We start from the raw sequence: 22,693 nt of genomic DNA on the forward strand, positions 1-22,693 counted from the left end.
GTCGAGGGCGGCCACTGACACAGGAGAGGCACAAGACAGAGTGGGTAAGTGATTGGACCTCACAAAGTTGGTATCAATGAAGTTACCGGCAGCCCCGGAGTCAATTAATGCGTGGGTACTGATAGATCTTTCCCCGAAACTGAGTACAACAGGAATCACACATCTGTTCAAACAAAGTCTGCGTGAACTCACCGAGGTAGGAGGACGTGGTGGTCGAGTGGGACATGTGGATCGAAGGTGTCCTGTCTGTCCACAATAGAGGCAAAGGTGATTTCGCATCCGTCGCTCCCGTTCCTCCAGTGTGATCCGAGTGGTGCCCAGCTGCATGGGTTCCGGACTGGCAGACGTGCTTGGTTGAAATGGTAGTTGAGTGGTAATGGGCCGGGAGGTTCTGCGTGCACGCATAACGTTGTCAATCCGAATGGATAGATCGATGTACTGGTTCAAACTCATTCCTTCGTCCCGACATGCTAACTCCACTTGCAAATCAGAATTCAGTCCCTTGCGGTAGTGGAGTTTAAGAGGACCATCGTTCCATCCACTCTGAGCCGCTAGTGTGCGAAAATCAAGTGCATAGTCCGCTGCGGTACGTCGGCCCTGACGTAATGCTACTATTTGCTCCCCGGCCTCACCACTCTCCGGAGTGGGTTGGAAAACCTCCTTGAAGCTTCGAAGGAATGTAGCAAATGTGGGGTAAGTAGATTGGCCCAGATCCCAAACAGCCGTGGCCCACTCCAACGCCCTGCCCGTGAGGAGTGAGCACACAAAGGCAATCTTGCTATCATCCGAAGCATACAAACTCGGTTGTTGATTGACAAAGAGAGTACATTGAAGCAGAAACCCCTTACATTTAGCTGCTGTACCGTCGAATTTCTCCGGGAAGGCGAGACGAGGGCTGGCTGTAACATGTGGGTTATCCATGGGTGGCATCGGGGGGTTAATCGGTGCAGCACTCGGAGGTACAACAGGTGATGACGCTGCTTGCATACCTCGAATCGCTTGAACCAGTTGTTCAGTCAGGGTGGTCAAGTGATCCAGTTGTTGCTGATGCCGCACTAGCATCGAAGCTTGCGAGGACATTTCCGATGCCATCTGGGAAGCTGTCGCTGGATCCGTGTTTGGCGAAGTTTTCTGTGATGCGGCAGTAGATGAATCGTGAGGCAAAGGATCCATGTGCAACAGTTTATTAAACTCAGACAGTTCAAACAGGCTTAGGTCAACACTGGCAATCAGATGTGGTGAAGGCAAATCCGTGAGAATAAACAAAGTCCATGCAAAGGGGTCGAGGCTGGCGGCGATCAGAAGCAATAGTCCGTAAAGCAGGCAGAGGTCGATAAATGGCAGGCAGATAAGGTTCACACACATCAATAACAGTCCAGTTGGCAGCAGTAAGACAGTCCGATAATAAACGCTCAGGATTGGGTACATAACCGGCAAAACTTCGCAAAGAATGAGCTGGCGAGGGCCGCTGAAATGGCCGCCAGAACGGAAGTGAACCGGAAGACCCGGAACAGGAAGTGAGCGTTCCCAGGTACGGGATTGTGGGAAATGCAGTCAATATTCGGGTGAGGGTTCCCGCTGGCGCGGGACAGAGGGAGCCACAGAGACCGCGTCTGTGACAAAAAGCCTGTTTCCGCCATTGAAAAATAATTAAATAATAATAATAAAATTAAGGTAATTGTGAGTCTTTGTCTTAAAAATTCTGACTTTTTTTTCTCGCATTTGCTAATTTTACATCTAGCAGTTCAGATTTGTCCCTCAGAATTGCGTAATACAGAATCATAATCAGAATTGTGAGATATAAACAATTGTGAGTCCAAATCTGAGGGGAAAATATGTTGATATGTTGTCAGAATCAAAAGTTATAAAGAGCAGTTGCGTTCTCACGATTAGAATTGCAAGACATAAACCCACAATTTATAAACCCAACATAACCGCAAGATATAATTAATAATAAAAAAGCTTTTAGTCTCACAATTCTGACTTTCTTCTCAGAATTGAGATATAAACTCGCAATTCTGAGGAAAAAAAGTCAGAATTGTGAGTTTATCATATTTTTATAACTGCGAGTGTAAATCTTGGAATTCTGAGTTTTTATCAAGCAATTCTGAAAAAAATGTGAATTTTTATCTTGCAATTCTGACTTAATTTCTCATAATTGTGAGTTTATATCTCAATTCTGAGAAGAAAGTCAGAATTGTGAGTTTATATCACACAGTTCTGAGAAAAAAGTCAGAATTGTGAGATTAAAAGCTTTTTTTTTTTTTTATTCAGTGGTGGAAACAGGCTTTTATACTTCATAGGACTTCATAAACAAAGAAACATTCCTCTAGGACTCTAATGAATTATTTGTTTCCATTAAGAGCTTTTAAGGATTGTTTTCAAGTGTACACTTTGGAGGATTTTTACATTTTTCATCAGAAACTGACAACAAACTACTTAAACACGTTTTTGCTTTTCTCTAGTGATTATAGTAGTGTCGAGTTCAATTTGGTAGATAAAAAAATAAAAAAATAGGCTTTTGCCATTTGTTCTGACATGTTTATGTCACATCTTCAAACAAAGAAAAGAAAGTCCAGCTATTATTGCGACAGATATGCCACTTACTTTGGATATGTGTCTTGTAGGATTTTCTTCTTACCTTGGTGACCTTGGTATAGCTGGGAAGATCTGTTTGATATGAACACATGGATACCCAAGAACAAGAGCCCTAACTTGCTTCTCTACTCATGACTTGTAATTGTATGTTTTAACCACAGATGGCAATAGACAATCCAGTAATATTGTGTGTAATATTCTTCCTGAAGAATTATCTCTAAACTGGAAGCCTGATGCTATTTACTGTCACTTAAACAAATATGTCAGGGTTTGCGTAATAAACATTAGCAAACATTAGTACTCAGCTCCATGGCCTTTAAACACAACACAGCCTGAAAGTTGACAATAAATTATTCATTTTTTAAAATCTAAACTATACATTATACATGCAAATTGAAGATCTGATTTCACCACTAGCATAAAACATCATGAAAGTGACCTCATGTTGCTGACAAACACGCATGCACTTATTTTAGACTTGCTTAGTAATGCTGCCCTTTCTGGTTTGTTTTGTTCCAGAGCCACTGGCCTGTAGGAGTGTATTACAATGGCTAAAGGTAGTGAACTCGCTTGCTCTCTAGCATGAGGGCTGGCTGTGAGGTCCACTTGCTCTTTGGCATGGAGAGAGGACCCAACCCCTCGAGTGCAGCTGTAAAGAGATGCTGACATTTTGGGCTCCAGTCACATTACACGCACTGCAGAGATTCCGTTTTTGGGGATACTAAGTTGAAGCAGAATCTAGTTCAAAATAGTGCATTGCCCCTGGCAACAGCTTATTAATCAAAGGAAGCTACCAGGGCATGAATAGCTCTGGAGTGGATTTGTGTTTAAGAGTGTGCTTCTACATATAAAGCTTCAAGTGTGTCGGGCGCCAAACTTTTAATTCATCATAGGTTCTTCATGCTTCGCCACGCTCTTGCTACATGTCATTGTTTGACTCTTAAACCCTTTTAGGATAGCCTGTTAGGCCACAGATTGTTTAGGGCTTTGGAGACCTGAAGTATGTGTCCACTTTCCTTTGGGAATGCTAGGAGGGGAGCTCGTTGGTTTTAGGCAACCGCCTGTCTGTCCTTATTGTGTATCAGGACAGTCAATTGGATATACTGTATATCTGAATTGTAACACTGTATGATAACAACAGTTTCTCTGCAACAGTTCTTGGAAAAGTCAAAATTGTTAGTTGAAGTTTTGATTTAGTCAATAACAATTTAGAAATGCATAGCATGAGAAAAAAATAAGAAAAATAATATAAAAAAACAAAACACTATATTAACAATTTACATTTACAATGTATAAAAGTAAAATAAATAAGCATATTTGAAATAATACATAATGGTAATGCTATAATATTGTTTTGTTGCTATATTATAATATATTTATATATATTAATATATAAAATGTTTAAATATTTGGTTTAATTTTGTAATTTTGTAGATGTGGGTTTAATAATTATTTTCCTTTCCTTCTATGACAGTTAGTATTTGTAGTTTAAGATTGGAGTGATACAGTTTTTTGACCATGCATAATTTTTGTTTCAAATTAATTTTGCAAAGAAATATGACAAAAATGCATAACATGTATACTACTACTACTACTACTACTAATATATATATATATATATATATATATATATATATATATATATATATATATATACATTTGATGAAAATATGCCAAGAAAAACACAAAAAAAAGGAGTTTTCACATATTGTTTTGTTGGTATACATTATTAATTAATATATACAATGTTTGTATATGTAATTCTCATTAGATATAATTTAATTTTCGACCACATTTAGATTCCAGTGAAATTGACAAAAATTTACAGAATACCTTAGTTAAAAATCAAACACTAAGAGCCATAAATTATCTCTGTCTTTATATGATAAAATAATTGAAAAAAAAAAGTATAGCTTTTGAATATGTTTCCACATTATTTTGCTAATAAATATTCTTTCTGGAATATCGAGTTCAACTCGTGCTCACATACCACAGAGGTGCAAAGAAATATGACAAAAATGCATAACGTGGAAAATGAAAAAAAAACAAAAACATTATAATTATAATCAGTTAAAAAAAAGGGGAAAAAAATATTTGATAGAAATATGACCAGAAAAAAACTGTATTAACAATAAACTTCTACAATTAAAAATAAATAAATAAGCGTATTAATTCTCATTTTATAATTCTCATTCTGTTCTCCTAGTGTTTTTCCCCCCTGTGGTTCTAATATACTTGGTTTATTCCGTTTACTCCCCCTTTTTGGTTCATATTCTTTTGGTTCAGTCATGCCCATATTTGTATTTCCCCCTTGTTATCTTGTTTGTAACCACGCCCTGTCTTCTGTGTATTTAAGTCTGTGTCTGCTCACTCCCCTTTGTCCGTCGATGGCGTTACTTCGTGTGTTTGTGTGTTCTCAAATCCAGTAAATTAATGCTGTGCTATTCCATCTGAAAGTCACCTATGTATGTTATGGTGAGAAAGAGAAGCTGGATTTAGAAGAAAAGAGGCAAAACACTCATCTTTGTTGCATAATCTTGAATCTGTTGTTTATTTAGCTAAAATTCAGCCATTTAAGCTCCATATGTCAGTCCCATCACAGTCCTCTGGCTTTAACAGATGATAGCTGTCGATTTGGAAGATCAAAAAGGAGGCGATGGACTGTATACTCATAATGTCGTGACCTAAAAAAGCATTTTAAGTGCAAAACCCTTCATAACTAGTCAAGGCAAGCATCATGTTCATTGTAACTGTAGGGAAGTAGTAGAATGAATTTTTAAAGCAAATGTTGTACAATTGCATTTTCCAAGGAAATCTAGTTTCATAATTTAAATTCTCCTTGGTAGTTCAGTCACAGAATGCCATGTAATATTGCTCCATTCCACAAAATATGTCAGACTTCAGACTGCATTAGGAGAAAAAGGAATTGTGACTCCGCATACCAGAGGGTTGAGAGTCATGCATGAAAATCAGATACTTGGCATTATGTAGTCATTTCCTTTGGACTTTGTGTGGCAGCCAGCTGAACAGCTTCCTGCATAATTTCTTCCTTTTGATTTTAGCCTTGAACAAGCACTGATTCTGGGGGTGAGCCTGAGACTGAATCTGAGACATAATCTGAATCTGAGGCAAAATTGGAGGGATAATCTCAGTCTGGGACTGAATCTGAGATATAATCTGATTTTGAGATTGAATCTGTGGTTGAAATGGAATCTGCGACTGAGATTGAATCTGAGACTGAAACGAAATATGTGACTGAGATTGAATCTGTGGCTGAAATGGAACCTGCGATTGAGATTGAATCTGTCGCTGAAATGGAACCTGCGATTGAGATTGAATCTGTGGCTGAAATGGAACCTGCGACTGAGATTGAATCTGATGCTGAATCCGAGACACAATCTGTGGCTGTGGCTGAGTTTGAGTTTGAGTTTGAATGTGAGTCTGAGACTGAGCCCGAATCTGGCACTGAATCTGAGAAATAATCTGTGGCTGACTTTGAGTTTGACTCTTAGATTGATTTTGGGTCATAATGTTTGCATTTAGCTGGTGTAATTTGTGATTCTGAAAGAGTAAGGTGAGTAAAGAAAGAGATCCTTCATATCCTTCTGTCCTCATTGGGGATGATGGGCACAGACTCTGGAAGAGTTCCTTGAATCTTCTCTCCTGTTGACGGAAGTCATACTCCACACTAGTCCAAAGAGTGAAGAAGAAAAGTAGAAAAGAAGTTAGAAAAAATGTAGAGGAAACAGAAAAGAGAGCATGATATTTATGACTGTTCATGCTTCATAGCTGTTTTTTTTCCCCTTGGAATTGCATACATTTATACTACAACATCATTACTCTTCTAATATTCTGATTTGCTGCTCAAGTAACATTTCCTATTATTATCAATGTTTAAAACAGTTGTGCTGCTTCATATTTACATATTAATTTACATATTACATATTAATTTATCAATGATAGTGTACACACACATACTGCACACATTATGAACAAATATATGTTTTTGTGTGTAATTACAAATAAAATCTGTTTTTACTAATATTCTGCCATTATTTTCTGCCACCATCAATACATTAATAATAACAAAATATAAATATAAAAATCTTTTGGCTACACTTTACTTTACAGTGTGTACTTACATTATACTTACCAAAGATAATACTACATATTACAAGCTAACTAAATGGGTTAAATTAGGTTTAGGGGGTAGGTTCAGGGTTAGTACCTAGTTATTACCTAGTTATTACCCTGTTACTGTTATAATAAGTACATAGTATGCACATAAAACAAAGCCAATATTTTTATTTAATTAATAAATGCTAAATTAAAAATATATATATTAACCTATGGGTGGTGCGAGAAAATAACTAAACACTGCAGAAAAAAAATGTCAATAGAAATGTAAGAATTGTGAATGTAATTGTATTGAATTGGAAGATGCAATAAAGTATTAAAGTTCATGCTTAAAGGATTGTTTTCCCAAAACTGATAATCTCATAATTTATTTATCCTTATGTTGTTTTAAACCTGTATGACTTTCGTTCTTAGGGACACAAAAGATTAATGATTAGTGAACCCCATTCACTTTTATGGACAAGAAACACTTAGACATTTTTAAAATATCTTCTTTTGCTCTCCACAAAAGAAAGAAGCCTTACAGGTTGGGGGCAACATGAGGTTGACTAAATTATAACATAATTGTCAGTTTTGGGAGAACTACTCCCTTGAAATGGTTGGTAGTCTCACTGGGTGCTCTCACCTGTAGACAGCACATGCAGTCTTCTGACAGGTGGAACAGTCACTGAGGTCTTGGCCCGTCCGAAAACATCGCCGACTACATAAATAGCAGGCAAGAAAAAAAGATTTTAGAAATAATTGTTTTAGTATGTCCTTGGCCTCACATTCACATCCATAAATGCAGTTAGAGCTCATTTATAGTCCTTATTGACCTACCCTTGGAGAGAAAACCAAATGTACATCAAATTAAACTACAACTATTCTTTTTTCCTCCACCTCGGCTCTGAAAAATTTCTCACAATTACCTTTAACACATCCAGCTCGCCAGTCACACTTGTCTATTATCTGTTAATCTTGAAATAACTCCGTCTCTCACCCTTTGCTGATTGCATGGCTCATCTCCAAGTCCTGGATGACGTTGAGCAGAGTTGTGATTCTTTCCTTGTTTGACTGCAGACTCGCCTCTACGTTCTCTAATTTACGCTTAGGGTCTCGCGGACTACCACACTGAGGTGATGCAGGCAGCAACCGGACTGCAGAATCTGGATGGTCATGCCTTACGGAACAGTGTTCATTTGGGATGGACCCAGCCACTTCAGAATGAGATTCCATCTGTGTCTTTGAGTTCTGGAAACTCCCATCTTTCTTTGAGTGCTGCGTAAGCAAAGTGTTTGAAGGTGCCAGAACTGGGTTTTGATTGGAGGCCACATTCAGGCCTCTGTTTTCACTGAATTTGAAAGCTGGTGCTTGTGGAGGTGCAGAAGAAGGTTTAGGAGGTCGACAAGCGGGAGGTGGTTTGTTTGGAGGTTGAAGCGAGTGTTGCGAGCCATTGGTCATTTGACCTTCTGATTCTGCTGTGTTAATATAAGCTTGCTTCTTTGATTCTGTATTACTCAAAGTTTTTAATTCAGTCCTGTTGTGTGTTTTAGCTTGAGGAAAAGCCCTAGCGGAAGCGATGGCTAGTAATGAGGACTCAAGAGTGTCATTATTAAGCTTATTCAGGACAGAGCGTCTAAGAACCATAGGCTCTGTCTGTCTATGTTGCGTTTTCGAATGAACACACAAAGCGCGCGAGGATGCTTTGACCCCGGGGCTCGTTTGAGAACGTTCTTTGGTGTACGAATGCACCTCCACTTCAGTCTGAGTGGCGGTAAATGCATTTGAGAGGTTCTGATGGTTGATTGTTTGCGTTGTAAGTGTTGCTTTGTGATGGGTTGACATATTTGGGGCATGGGAAAACAAGCGAGTGTCATTTTGGCTTTTTGACTCGTGATAAGGATGTGACAGTGCATCTTTATGTGTGGATATACCCTGCAGTGATGTTCCACTGGTGTTTGTTCGCTGTGTGGATGTGTGGGAAGCTTCCTTGTGCATGTCGGTGGTCGAAGGAGTGCCGGTGTGTATCGATGTGTGACGTGGTTCACCGTGAGGCCCTGAGAGTTTATGTGTGTGTGTCACCAGTGCAAAATGCGAACGTGAATCACAGGGTGAGGACTGTGACTCTGTGTCAGCACAGATTTGCGTCCCGCTTTGAGGTTTAATGCCGAAATTTGTGTGTGAGCACATTGATGGTTTAGTGTGCGTGTCAAACTTGGACTCTAATCCATTAGGGAATTGAACCTGTCTGTGAATGTTTGAAGCAGTGGAGGATATGACACCTTCATTCACACAATTCTGCACTATAGTTTGGCGTTTAACGTTTGAATGTAAATGAAAACAGGCAGGGGATTTCGAAAGTGTGCTTGTCTGATTTAACCGTGAGCATTTTGAAAGCATTTCACCGTTTTGAGGTTTGGAGTTCTGCGGTGTGCTAGTTTGGGGGAACATTTGTTGTTTCAAAGTAGTTTTCAAAGGTTTGATGTGTGTTTTATTTTGTGGCTGGGGAGATTCTGAGTGTGTGGGTGTGACTTGGTTTCCTTGAGTTGGTTGTTTCTCATTTGGGTTTGGCTGGTGAGATGATCTGAAGTGGGTGTTTGTGTGTGGTATTCTGGTATTCGTCACCTGGGTGGCTTTTAGCTTCTCCGTTGGGCTGTTTTTGTGTGTTTGGGGAGGGTTGATAGTCACAGGAGGTCTGCAGGGACAAGAGTTGTGAGGTTTGTGAGTGTTCAAGTGAGTATTTACGACCTTTGTCGTAGCTCTATCCTCTTTCACGGTAACAGTGAGCGTGTGTGTATTTAGAGCCGATGAGCGACTGGTATGATTAATGTGTGTGTCAGCACTAGATTCCCTCTTGACTGCGTGATGATTAGTGAGGTTTGATGCCTCACTCTGCTGAGCAGGCAGCAGAGATAATGGCCATTCCTTGTTTATATTCATGTTGAGATAAGAATGAAGGTTAGGGCTCATGAGGTGCTGGTCTGACTGTGTAGCACTGCGGTCGGTGTGCCTTTCTATCTGCATGTATTCCTGCACGTCCTTCCCAGGGTAAAGAGGGGATGAGTGTCTCGACAGTAGTCCCAGAGAACCTGCGGAATTTGGCGGCGTAACCATCCTAATTTGGCTGTAGAGTCCAGGAGGTGCTGGATTCTGCCTTCCTCCACAAGTGCTGCAGATGGTCACAGGAGGTCTGTGAGGAGGTGAGCACGGAGGTACCGTTTTTTTATGTCCCGTGGAAGACTCCTCCCCTTCGCTGATGTCACTGCTGATCCCGCCCATTACCTCAGAGTCAACCACGCTCCCATTGGTGAAGTGACAATTCCTTCTCTTTAACCTGCTGTTAGCCACACCTCTCAACGGAGGACTGGCTCTGATAGGACAGCTATGGCACTGGACTTCTTCCCTGATGTTCTGACAAATATCCTTCTCCAGTCCCTCAAAGGTCACACCCTTTTTCATTTTACTCTCAAGACTTTTTCGTTTTATAATGATACTTTTAGTTTTTTCTTTACTGTTGTCCTCCGTTTTACCAGCCTCGTTTGGAATGTGGCCGTTAGGTGGCATGATCACTCTGTTTTCTGATTGTTTCCTACAAGCGTCCACATGTTTGCCGTTGAGCTGTACGTTGTTGTTTCTCATTGCAGGTGAGGTCTGCACACCGACGTTACAGTGATGGGACAGTGTGAGGGCCGCCATACTACTGGTCCCATTGGCCACGGTCCTCCAGACACGTGTCCCCACAAGTGCGGGCTCTCCAAGAACTGGCACTGGAGTGGTGTGATCAGCTGCCCGTCTGCCCATCTCAAGTATAACTGGTCCAGGCAGACTTGAGTAGAAATCAATGCATTTGACCACTATGGAGCACCTGGGGTGGAAAGAGAAGGAGAACTCTTGGAAGTAAATAGACTGAAAAAGGCAGACAAAAGGTGAATAGTAATGAATGTTTTCTAGGCTACAAATACCCTGATACATGAGTCATGCTCAGAAAACGCTGCAGTTTTTGATTAAAAATCTGAAAAAAAAAACATGATTTTAAGACTATAAGAGACACATCTTTGTTTACATTATGATGAGGAATAAAGAAAAAAAGTATTTTAATATTTTACATGGTACAAACAAGATATTTGAATTTAACTTAGTTTAGTCAGAAACATTTTTTAAATCTATATTTAATCTTTACGCTTTTTTTTTTTTTTAACAACTACAATTTCATTCTCATTATGCACTTATCAGAGTCAATTCAATCGCCTAATGTGACTTAGTTCAGTATTCTGTAAATGATAGCATTAGTCAGTCATGGGGACACACATTCATGTAGTAAAAATGGCTGTTTTCTGACAATGACCCACATACAAAAACTGCAAAGTGTCAACCATCTGTGACCGCCTGCAGTTACTTTTGAAATACATTATATCAAAACACTGGATGAAAATGCTAAATTGGGGTGCAATCTATTATGAGACGTGTGAAGAAAAACTCATGCAATGCTTCAGAAACGACATTTATGTTTCAGAGCACAAGGCCTGATAATAGAATGCACAAAAGACCTTCCTGCCTAAACTAGATGAATCCAATTTGGGAAGAGTAAGCAAAAAGAGAGAGAACAAAGTGAAATCAAAAGAACAGAGTGATATCAAACAGAGCGAGAGAGAGAGAGAGAGTACAAGTGTGCTGTAACATATTCAGATTCCATTACCTCTGATCTATCTATGCAAAAAATGAATACGAACAGTTTCCAGGAATACAGAGAAACTGCAGTCAGTTTGCTCTGAGTTAAACTGTGTCAACATGAGTGTGTGTGTGTGTGTGTGTGTGTGTGTGTGCGTGTGTGTGACTAATTAAATATTTCACACACTGACAAACGTTTTGTTCTGCTCTGACCTGACTTTCTCTCCTTTCCGCTCCTACACCTGGCCCTCCGCCAGCCAGGCTCGGCTGCCCTCTCTCTCATTCAGCCCACCTTGGGCACCTTGATAATTTGCCTGACAAAGAAGGTGTTAATCAGCGACTGACAGTAAATTTTCTAATGAACCACTCTAATAAGTGGATGTTTCGAAAATGTGTGCGTGCATAACATTTTGCCTACATTTAAGGGACTAAATGTCCTCAAAAGAATAGTACAATACAATATCATCTATATTGCGGGAAACTGCTTAGGCAGAAATATGCTACATGACATATTAAATAATGTATTAATAGAAATGTACAGCAAAAACACAGAAAAATCTATCTATCATCTATCTATCTATCTATCTATCTATCTATCTATCTATCTATCTATCTATCTATCTATCTATCTATCTATCTATCTATCTATCTATCTATCTATCTATCTATCTATCTACAGTGAGGGGAAAAAAAATGATCACCTGCTGATTTTGTACCGTTTCCCACTGACAAAGAAATGATCAATCTATAATTTTAATGGTAGGTTTCTTTTAACAGTGAGAGATAATAACAAAAAAAAAAAATCCATTTCAAAAATCCAGAAAAACGCATTTAAAAAAAGTTAGAAATTGATTTGCATTTTAATGAGTGAAATAAGTATTTGATCCCCTATCAATCAGCAAGATTTCTAGCTCCCGCAAAATAACTGTCAATCTCCCTCGGTCTGGGGCTCCATGCACGATCTCACCTCATGGAGTTTTAATGATCATGAGAATGGTGTGGAATCAGCCCAGAACTACACTGGAGGACCTTGTCAATGATCTCAAGGCAGCTGGGACCATAGTCACCAAGAAAACAATTGGTAACACACTACGCCATATAGGATTGAAATCCTGCAGCGCCTGCAAGGTCCCCCTGCCCAAGAAAGCACATGTATATGCCCATCTTTTGTTTGCCAATAAACATCTAATGGTTCAGAGGATAACTGGGTGAAAGTGTTGTGGTCAGGTAAGACCAAAATCAAGCTCTTTGGCATCAACTCAACTCGCCGTGTTTGGAGCCACCGTCAAACATGGAGGTGGAAACATTATGCTTTGGGGGTGTTTTTCTGCTAATGGGAAAGGACAACTGCACTGCATCAGGGACGACGGATGGGGCCATTTACTGACAGGGCCAGGGCATGGGTCATGGATGGGTATTCCAGCATGGCAATGACCCAAAACACATGGCCAAGGCAACAAAGGAGTGGCTCAAGAAGAAGCACAATAAGGTCCTGGAGTGGCCTAGCCAGTCTCCAGACCTTAATTCTATAGAAAAATCTGTGGAGGGATCTAAAGGTTTGAGTTGCCAAATTTCAGCCTCGAAACCTTAATGACTTGGAGAGGATCTGCAAAGAGGAGTGGGACAAAATCCCTCCTGAGATGTGTGCAAACTTGGTGGCCAACTACAAGAAACATCTGACCTCTGTGATTGCCAACAAGGGTTTTTTCCACCAAGTACTAAATCATGTTTTGCAAAGGGGTCAAATACTTATTTCACTCATTAAAATGCAAAATCAGCAGGGGATCAATTTTTTTTTCTCAGTGTAGATAGAGTGTAGATAGATAGCTAGATAGCTAGATCGATCGATAGATAGAAAAAAAAACATCTTGATCTATCTATATTATTATTATTATTATTGGAGAATTGTTGAATATTAGTTTGCCATTATTTTTTATTTGTTTGTTTGTTTTAATTATATAGTAAGTGATTTTCTGTCACTTTTTTCACTATACTACCTTTATTCAGTATGTGGACAGTAGTTCAAAAATGAATAAAAATAAGGATTTGTGAGAGTTTTATGGGATGACAATTTCATTAGTCAACAGAAAGTCCCACTCCATGATAGAAGAGCAAACATTTATGTATGTGTTTTTAAAATGTAACATCATGCCATGAATAAACAGAAGAATCGTGGAACTTTGAGATTCACAATAAACATTGCAACTATACCATGACTGTGAGTCACTTTCCAATCATCACTTACTGTTTCGCCATCACATTTCCAGCGAACACATACACATTCCCTCAGCCCCCAGCCTTGAATGTGCAAACATTTCAGATCATCTTGTTGTTCATTCCCCCTAGCATCTCTCTTTCTTGATGTTCTGTTGTGGATGTCAAGCTGACCCCTCTGGGTGGCACCAGGCTGTGGCACCACACATGACAACAGCCTGAAGTCAGTCTAGGAAAGATTGTAGTCTATGAAGCACAAGACTCACAGTCTTTCCTTCAGATATCACAACAATCATGCAGCCTTGTATTGCAGATAAACACAAAAAGACAGCGAGAAAAGTGGAGGAATGGGATCAGGAAATGTTGCGAGCTGTATTCAAACCTGCATCGTTTACATGAGCGCCACAGTTCATGCGCTAACCACTAGGCCACGGCTCTGGCACAGCGACTGACCGATTTGAATGAGTTACATCGTGCAGAAATGAGTTACGGACCACAGCACAAAACAATAGACTTTTATTTTGTACATAAGCAAGCACCTACCTTCAGCTACATCCTGAGACTCAAACCTCGAAGCTTCCTGCCATGTTGCAGGTATTGTTCTATAGGTATTCAGTATCCACAAAAGGTCTTGTTGTCCAGTAAGTGGGTGCAGTGAGGAGACTCTAAGATGACTCAAATCCGCACATGAGCTTGTGTTGAAACAGCACCTGCCTTGACAGTCACTCCTCTAGCTCTCCGCAGACAGTAATCATCCTCCCTCAGAGGCTGATTGGAGGCTGTTTGCTTCTCTCCAGAGGCGTCTGCTTTTCATTTGTTTTGATTTGCTCTCACCTTCACTTGCTGAGGCAGCAAGCACAAAGATGCATTGATCAGTGTCCTCAGCCTTGCGCACTCTCTCTTTCTCTCTTTCTTTCTCTCTCTGAGTCACTCTTCCTGTCTGTCCCTCACCCTAGCTCTCTGTCTCACCCTGTTTCACATATGCATATCCAGTGCTGGGTCAAAGGCATCCTAAATTCAGCTGAAATTAGGCAGGGTGGGGAGAGAAGAGAGATAGAAAGGGAGAGATAGAGAGAGAGTGGTTCTGCATGCCAAGGGGTTGTGTAAAAATTACCAACATTATGGAAAAACAGATTGATGCACGTAATAAAGGGATGTCCAGCTTTTAATATAAAGCTTTTCCACTGTAAAATAAAATGCAAGTTAGATGTTATGTATCATTATTTTACAACTGTTTGAGCCAATGAAATGCAAAGAAAATAAATAAAATAAAATAAAATAAATGTTAAACTGTATATTATTATGGGATTGTTCAGATGTAAAGCCTGTCCAGTGTGTAATAATATATGAATTACTGTATGTTATTTGCTATATAATTGCTGTTAGAAATGGAATGGGTGAAAAGATTAAATAAATATTGTATGTTATTGTGGGAATAATTGCGGGGCTAATATGCATTTATCTTATATGTAAGATACATGCATACATGCAGTGTAAACTAGTCACAAAATCAATTAATTCTCAGTATTAAAAAAGTAAGCATAAAAAGGGGAATTGTGTGTGTGTGTGTGTGTGTGTGTGTGTGTGTGTATATATATATATATATATATATATATATATATATATATTCTACTACTACTACTATATTCTATGTACAGATTTATTGAAAATTATTGTCAATAGCTGTATTTGTATATGTTTAACAACGTTTTTACTACATTTCCAAAGCGCAACACTAGATGTCAGCCTTCAACAAACATATGATAAGAGATTCTGCAGATCATGCACTGCAATGTACAGTAATTCACTAAAATCCCAGGAATATATCTATTATTTATTTATTTATTTTTTTCAAAATGATAAAATCTAGAATATTTAAATAAACACATTTTGAGGTAATATTAGCACGATGTTGTTGTTGTTGTTATATGTTGTACAAACATATTTAACGAACAATAGCATGTAAAATCATTATTGCAGTATAATCATTATTGCATCATTTTATATACTTTTAATATAATATTAATATAATGTATTATTATTATTATTATTGGTATTATTGTATTATATACAAACATTTAATATAAACGAAAGCATATAAAAATCATTATTGTAGTTAGATTTTTATATACTTTTAATATAATATAAATACAATTGATTATTATTATTATTTATCTTATTAATTGCTATTAAAATATTATAAGATAGTACAGATGTTTATGTACATATTAAACACAAACAATAGCATGTAAAATCATTATTACAGTTTGATTTTTTTAAAATACATTTAATATAATATTAATACAATTGATAATAATAATAATTATTATTATTATTTTATTTTTTTTATTTTTTTAGCAAAGAATATTATGAGATAGTACAGGGGTTTATATACAATATTTAATACAAATAATAGCATGTAAAATCATTATTCCAGTTAGATCTTTTAAATATATATATTTTTAATATAATATTAATACAATTTATTTATTTATTTTTCTTATTCTTATTATTATAGGTAAGAATATTGTAAGATAGTACAGAGGTTTATATATAAAGGTATTTAATACAAACAATAGCATGTAAAATCATTATTGCAGTTAGATTTTTCCACTTTACAGTATATGATTAATACAACATAAGTGTGATTAATGCAGTTTCCTTTGAGCAACCAGTTAGAAATTCAAAACTAATGTAGCAGGAGTACAGATGAGTAAATTTGTCTCATGTTTAAGAAAGAACATTCATCAAATAAACTTGTTTAATACAACTGTGAATGACAGTGTGCAACGGTTGATCACTATAATGGGAAAATGAGGAATCCACTGAAAGTGCTGAGGTTATCTGGACTGTCATAGATTGTGTAACCTGGCAGGAGTTTCATGCAAACTACATCACCCACTTCCAGCTGCAGGACAGCTCCGTTTGATCCATATCTGTGCTGATCGTGATTACGCCACTGACCTACTGATACAATCTTCTGCCCATTTTTATGTAAACTTGCACCAAGTGATTGTTTGCTTTGAACACCACACACAGTAAATCTGAAGTAGTAGGCTCCTTTAACTGGTGCAGTGAAGAGACCTGTCATTGACAAACAGTCAGATTAAATGTAAAATGGATCTTATGAAAATCAGAACTGGACGTTATGCTTTTGTCTATGTTTGCTCAAAGTACCTGTTGCTGGATTGTAGTTGTTACCGATGTTTGTGAAGATGTTGTTAAATGTCAGTGTGATCTCAGTACTCTGAGGACCTAAATCACCACGCATCCCTAAGTCAGCTGAAAATGCCACTTTTGCTTGTTCTGTGGACAGAAAATATATTTTTTAGCATTTTTATATACAGTATCTCACAAAAGTGAGTACCCCTCACATTTCAGCAACTATTTTAGTATATCTTCTTAAGGGACAATACTATAGAAATGAAACTTGGATATATTTTAGAGTAGGCAATGTGCATCTTGTATAGCAGTATAGATGTAGTGTCCCCTGAAAATTACTCGACATACAGCCATTATTGTCAAAATAGCTGGCAACAAAAGTGAGAACACCCTAAGTGAACTTGCCCAAAGTGTCAATATGTTGTGTTACCACCATTGTTATCTGGCACTGCCTTTATCATCCTTGGCATGGAACTGACCAGAGCTGCACAGGTTGTCGCTGGGATCCTCTTCCACTCCTCATGGAGCTGCTGGATGTTAGACACATTGTGCTTCTCCACCTTATGCTTGAGGATGCCCCACAGGTGTGGGTCTGGAGAGATACTTGTCCACCCCATCACCTTCACCTTCAGCTTCCTCAGCAAGGCAGTTGTCATCTTGGTGGTGTGTTTAGGCTCGTTATCATGTTGGAAAACTGCCGTTCTGCCTAGTTTCTGGAGGAAAGGCATCATGTTCTGCTTCAGAATATACAGTACATAATGGAATCCATGTTTCCCTCAATGAACTGCAGCTATGCAGTTCATGATGCTACCACCACCATGCTTGACTGTAGGCAGGACACAATTTTCTTGGTACTCCTCACCAGGGCATCGTCACACATGCTAGACACCATCTGAGCCAAACAAATTTATCTTATAGTCTCATCAGACCACAGGACATGGTTCCAGTAATTCATGCTCTTGAACAGGTTGTCTTCAGCAAACTGTTTTTGGGCTTTCTTGTGAGCCAGCTTCACATGAGGTTTCTGTCTGGGATGACGCCTATGCAAATCGACTTGTTGCAGTGTGCAGCGTATGGTCTGAGCACTGACAAGCTGACCTTCTACTTCTGCAACCTTTAAAGCAATGCTGGCAGCACTCATGCATCTGTTTTTGAAGCCAGGTTCTGCACCTGACGCACAGAACGAGTGCTCAACTTCGTTGATCGACCCTTGCAAGGCCTTTTCCGAATAGAACCCATCTTGGAAAATCTCTGTATGACCCTGACCACTGTAGTGTAACTCGGTTTCAGGGTGTTACTGAACCACTAATAGCAACAATTCTAATTCTCAAATCCTCAGCGAGTTCTTTGCTATGAGATGCCATGTTGAACATCCAGTGGTTAGTATGAGAGAATTGTACTTAAAGCACCAAATTTTAACTTCTCTAATACAAGATACACAACTTTGTATGGTCCTGTCAAGCAGACAAAAACATAAACATGATGAATAGGACATGAGGCTTTCCATGGTTAAACAACATAGCCTACTGTACACTTAGGGTGTACTCACTTTTGTTGCCAGCTATTTTGACAATAATGGCTGTATGTTGAGTTGTTTTCAGAGGACAGTAAATATATACTGCTATACAAGCTGCACATTGACTACTCTAAAATATTTCATTTCTATAGTATTGTCCCTTGAGAAGATTTACTAAAATGGTTGCTGAAATGTGAGGGGTGTACTCACTTTTGTGAGATACTGTATACTATAACACAAACAAAAATTTAAAATAATTATTTCGTTATACAGTATAATATGTATTGTTATCCCTTAACTATTTCTTTACATTAAAAAAGAGTAATGTACCTGCATTTTCTCTCTTAATTGCTTCCAGTTGGTTTTCAGTAATCTTCATTTGCTCAGTGATCCCTGAAATTTGTAAAATCATTCTTTGTAAATTATACATATGTCCACTAAAAGAAGCATAGGATGCATTTCATATGTGAAAAAAATATATATATATTTACAGTTTTTAATACCTGCATTCTCTTTCTTCAGCTCCTGTATCTGTTGTGCCATATCTATAAAACAATACTGATCTAATGAGTGTTTTTTTAAACGACTTGTATTCATTATTTTAAAGATTTATTTAAAGGGTGACAGAAGAAGCAAACACTACTAACTTGCATTCTCTTTTATTACCATGTCCAACTTGACTTTGAGCTCCACCACCATGTCTCTTACATCTCTCACCTCAGTCCAGATGTTGGGCTGGTTGTTTTTTCCATCTGCAAAATCTTGTCCATCAGTAATCGACAGACAGCACAGCAGCAGCAGAGCAACACTCACCTTCATCCTGATACAGATACAACTCTTGGGTTTATGAACATAACACAAACAGGCTTTGAGTTAATCATTAGCCAGTATTGACACATATATTATTCATCCAATTACAAGGAAGACTTCGAGATGTCATAAAGTAAAGTCAAGTTCAAGGGATAAAATCATGTTACTCTTATGCTTTTGAATTTCCAACTGGCTAAATTCTCCAGAATTTAATTAAAAGCATAAAAATGGTGTTTGATATAATTAGTGTTGGAATTTAGTGTTGTGTCCTTTTATCTTCATTTTATTCACTTTACAATAAGGTATGTATTAACTAACATGAACGAGCAATGAACAATGCATGTATTACAGTATTAGTATAATCTTTATTAATGTGTGTTAATAAAAATACAGTTGTTCATTGTTTGTTCATGTTAGTTCACGGTGCATTAACTAATGTTAACAAGCACAACTTGTGATTTGATTAATGCATTAGTAAATGGTGAAATTAACATTAGCTAGGATTAATAAATGCTGTAGAAGTATTGTTCATTCTTGGTTCATGTTAACTAATGTAGTTAACTTATGTTAACTAATGAATCTAATTGTAAAGTTTTACCATTTTTTTTCTATATCATCTGTAAACCTGCTTATAGAAATAATAGCAGGTGGGTCTTGTAAAAAGGCTGTATCAAAATTGAAATTGTTTTTATAAATTCCACACAACACAAGCTGAAAGCATATCCATCTCCGACACATTTCACAACTAATATTTTTCACATCCCACTTGTCATTCCTGATGCATTACGCTGATTTTGGCTCCTCAGATTGTCCCTCACTGAGTGACAGACATTGCAGCAGCAGAGCAAGACTCATCCTCATCCTGATCTTCAAAGAAACAACAATCTCTAAAGTTTATGCAAATAACACATACAGTATCAGCTTTTATGCTTTGTGGTAGTTAATCATTATAATCATTATTGACACAGATGTTGCTCCAGGGGTAAAGTTCTGTTTGTTTCTAAAAAGTCATGTGCTCCTGAGTTTGGATAAACTCCTCTAAAATAAAATAAATAAAATAAAATAAAATAAAATAAAATAAAATAAAATAAAATAAAATAAAATAAAATAAAATTAAATTAAATTAAATTAAATTAAATTAAATTAAATTAAATACAATTGTAATCTGGTCTAATAACACTAGATGTCGCCCTTTTACTACAAATGACAGTCAGGCTGTCACTCCTGAGTGCTGAGTTAGGCAGATGATGCTTTTGGTGATTAATACTTATCTTGTATTTACTTATGATATTTTTTTACTTACCCTTAATATGGTAGTTAGACACGATGGGATTCATATGCAGATGAGATTTTATTTATTTTTTTATTTTTTTATTATTATTAATTAAAATTAATTTGGCTAAATGAAAACTTGCTTTTTACTCCACATGAAAAGCAGATGTATTAATACAAATGTTTTTGGTAACACTTTCTATAAAGCCCCTATTTTTAAAACATGATAAGGGTATTTCTAAGGCATTATAATGAATGCATAATGCATTATAAAAACGTTATAATATGTTATATCATCTCATGAATAATCATAACAACCATTATAATACATTATAATACTTACATATTTGAGGCTATAACTTTTAAGATTATGATTTTAATGATGATCATTTATAATTTACTATATCATATTACATTTATTTTTTTTACATTATATTACATTTTATTTTGATGGTCCCTTAGTCTATTGACTATAAGCAACTTTACAACTACATGTCAACTAAAACTCCTCAGAGTATTAGTAGACTTAGGTTAAGGTTAGGCTAGGAAGAAGGTTCATGTACTTGCAAAGTTACTTATAATCAGTTTGTCTTTTTGGGGAACCATTAAAATACAGTGTTAGCATATATTTAGCATACTACTAACAATTACTGCTAGTTGACATGCAGTTGCATGAGTTACTTATCAAAAGCTGTCTAAAGGGTACCATCGAAATAATCAAACTGATGACATTACACATTAATCTGATCTGAAACCTGATCTTATGGCTCTTTGAGAAAAAAAAATAGTATTATTATTATTACTTATAAGTGGTCTTTGTATGCTTTAAGTAAAGTGACAAGTAACATGGCAAGTTATGAGAGTTATAATACGCTATAACTACACTGTAAAAAGTTTTCACCAGTTTCAACTTAAAAACTTAAGTTTAACAGCTGCCTTAAAAGTTAAATCAACTTAAGTCATGCCAACTCACAAGTTAAATCAACTCATTTTATTTTAATGAGTTCAAATGACTTGTAGTTTTAAGTTGATTTAACCTAAAATTTTAAGGCAGCTGCTGAACTTAAGTTTTTAAGTTGAATCTGGTGAAAACTTTTTACAATGTATGAAGAGTATAATCCATGGTAACTGAAGTGAAGTAAAGTGTTATAAATGATCATACTCTTAAAACCTAAAACACATTAAAACTGTTCTTATGAATACTCATGGGATGATACAACATATTATAAGGGTTTTTATTCATTATAATACCTTAAGAATACCCTTATAATGTATTATAAATATGGGCTTCATAGAAAGTGTTACCTTAATATTTTAATATGTCAAAAATGATGAATGAATGAATCGCCCCACAAACCTGCAGGGGATGATGCTGTATGAAAAATGGATGCATATATTAATATCAAATAGTGTACTGATATTAATATTTTAATATATGAAAGAGAACAAACAGACAAATGAATGAATGAATGAATGAATGAATGAATGAATGAATGAATGAATGAAGAGCCCCACACACCTGCAGAGAATGAAGCGGTGTAAAAAATGGATGGATGGGTGGATGGGTAGATGGATGGATGGATGGATATATTCATATTAAATTGTGTATAGATATTAATATGTTAATATATGAAAGAGAGCAAACATGCAGACAAATGAATGAATGAAATAATGGATGAAGTAATGGATTTCAGGGTTAAAATAATTTAGATTGAGGTCTAAAGTCATTCACAAACACTAAACCTGCAGTGAGGTTTTAGCTGCAGGTCATTTCATGAAAAAGGGAATAGTTCTGTCAGCCTTGCCTGTTTGGCTATTATCGGTTCTGTTAAATGTAAATAAAATGAGGCTGCTTAATGCTGTGTCAGTGTCATCTTAGTGCTGCAGTCAAGTGCACTCTCTTGCCTGTGTGTGTTCCTGCTAGATGCCCTTGAGTCTCAAACGCAGCTCTTTAAAATGCAGTGAGCGTTGCCAAGACTGGGCTGCAGCAAAATACTTGAAAACTCTTTATGTTTCTTCATTATGTGTCCCCTTTTATCAGCCAATTACACATTAATGTGCAAAAGCCTATTCCTCTGGACCCAAGAACTTTTGTTTACCTTTTTAAATAAAAATACTTTCTTCAGATTCTCTCTACTTAAATACTAAATAAACATGACTTACATCATTCAGACAGACAATGGGGAGAGAAATAGGAAGTGATTTCAAGCAGGTCCTGAGGGGAATAATTATATTTCCAAAAAACTACCCTTTGATTTTCCACTGAAATTATTTTGATGTGTTTCTCTAACCTAATCAAAACCAAACTAGCATATATTATTGAAGCTTTAACTCTAT

General features: G+C 37.1%; 2 protein-coding genes across 2 annotated transcripts; both read right to left on the reverse strand.

Annotated features, from left to right (window-relative positions):
- Positions 1 to 5,133: 5,133 nt before the first annotated feature.
- On the reverse strand, positions 5,134 to 14,547 carry LOC141299151 (uncharacterized). Its single transcript, XM_073829443.1, has 4 exons — positions 14,140 to 14,547; positions 7,715 to 10,579; positions 7,361 to 7,435; positions 5,134 to 6,286 (listed from the first exon to the last, which is right to left on the reverse strand). The coding sequence occupies exons 2-4, from the start codon at positions 10,513 to 10,515 to the stop codon at positions 5,590 to 5,592; spliced, it is 3,573 nt and encodes a 1,190-aa protein (XP_073685544.1). The 5' UTR covers positions 10,516 to 10,579; positions 14,140 to 14,547; the 3' UTR covers positions 5,134 to 5,589.
- A 1,453-nt stretch (positions 14,548 to 16,000) lies between these two features.
- cbln17 (cerebellin 17) lies at positions 16,001 to 19,126 on the reverse strand. Its single transcript, XM_073829444.1, has 5 exons — positions 18,922 to 19,126; positions 18,778 to 18,819; positions 18,605 to 18,667; positions 16,774 to 16,902; positions 16,001 to 16,680 (listed from the first exon to the last, which is right to left on the reverse strand). Exons 1-5 carry the CDS (start codon positions 19,091 to 19,093, stop codon positions 16,397 to 16,399), a joined length of 690 nt encoding a protein of 229 aa, XP_073685545.1. The 5' UTR covers positions 19,094 to 19,126; the 3' UTR covers positions 16,001 to 16,396.
- Positions 19,127 to 22,693: the final 3,567 nt, after the last annotated feature.

Source organism: Garra rufa, chromosome 23, assembly GCF_049309525.1.
Source record: "Garra rufa chromosome 23, GarRuf1.0, whole genome shotgun sequence".
NCBI classification, from domain to species: Eukaryota; Metazoa; Chordata; class Actinopteri; order Cypriniformes; family Cyprinidae; genus Garra; species Garra rufa.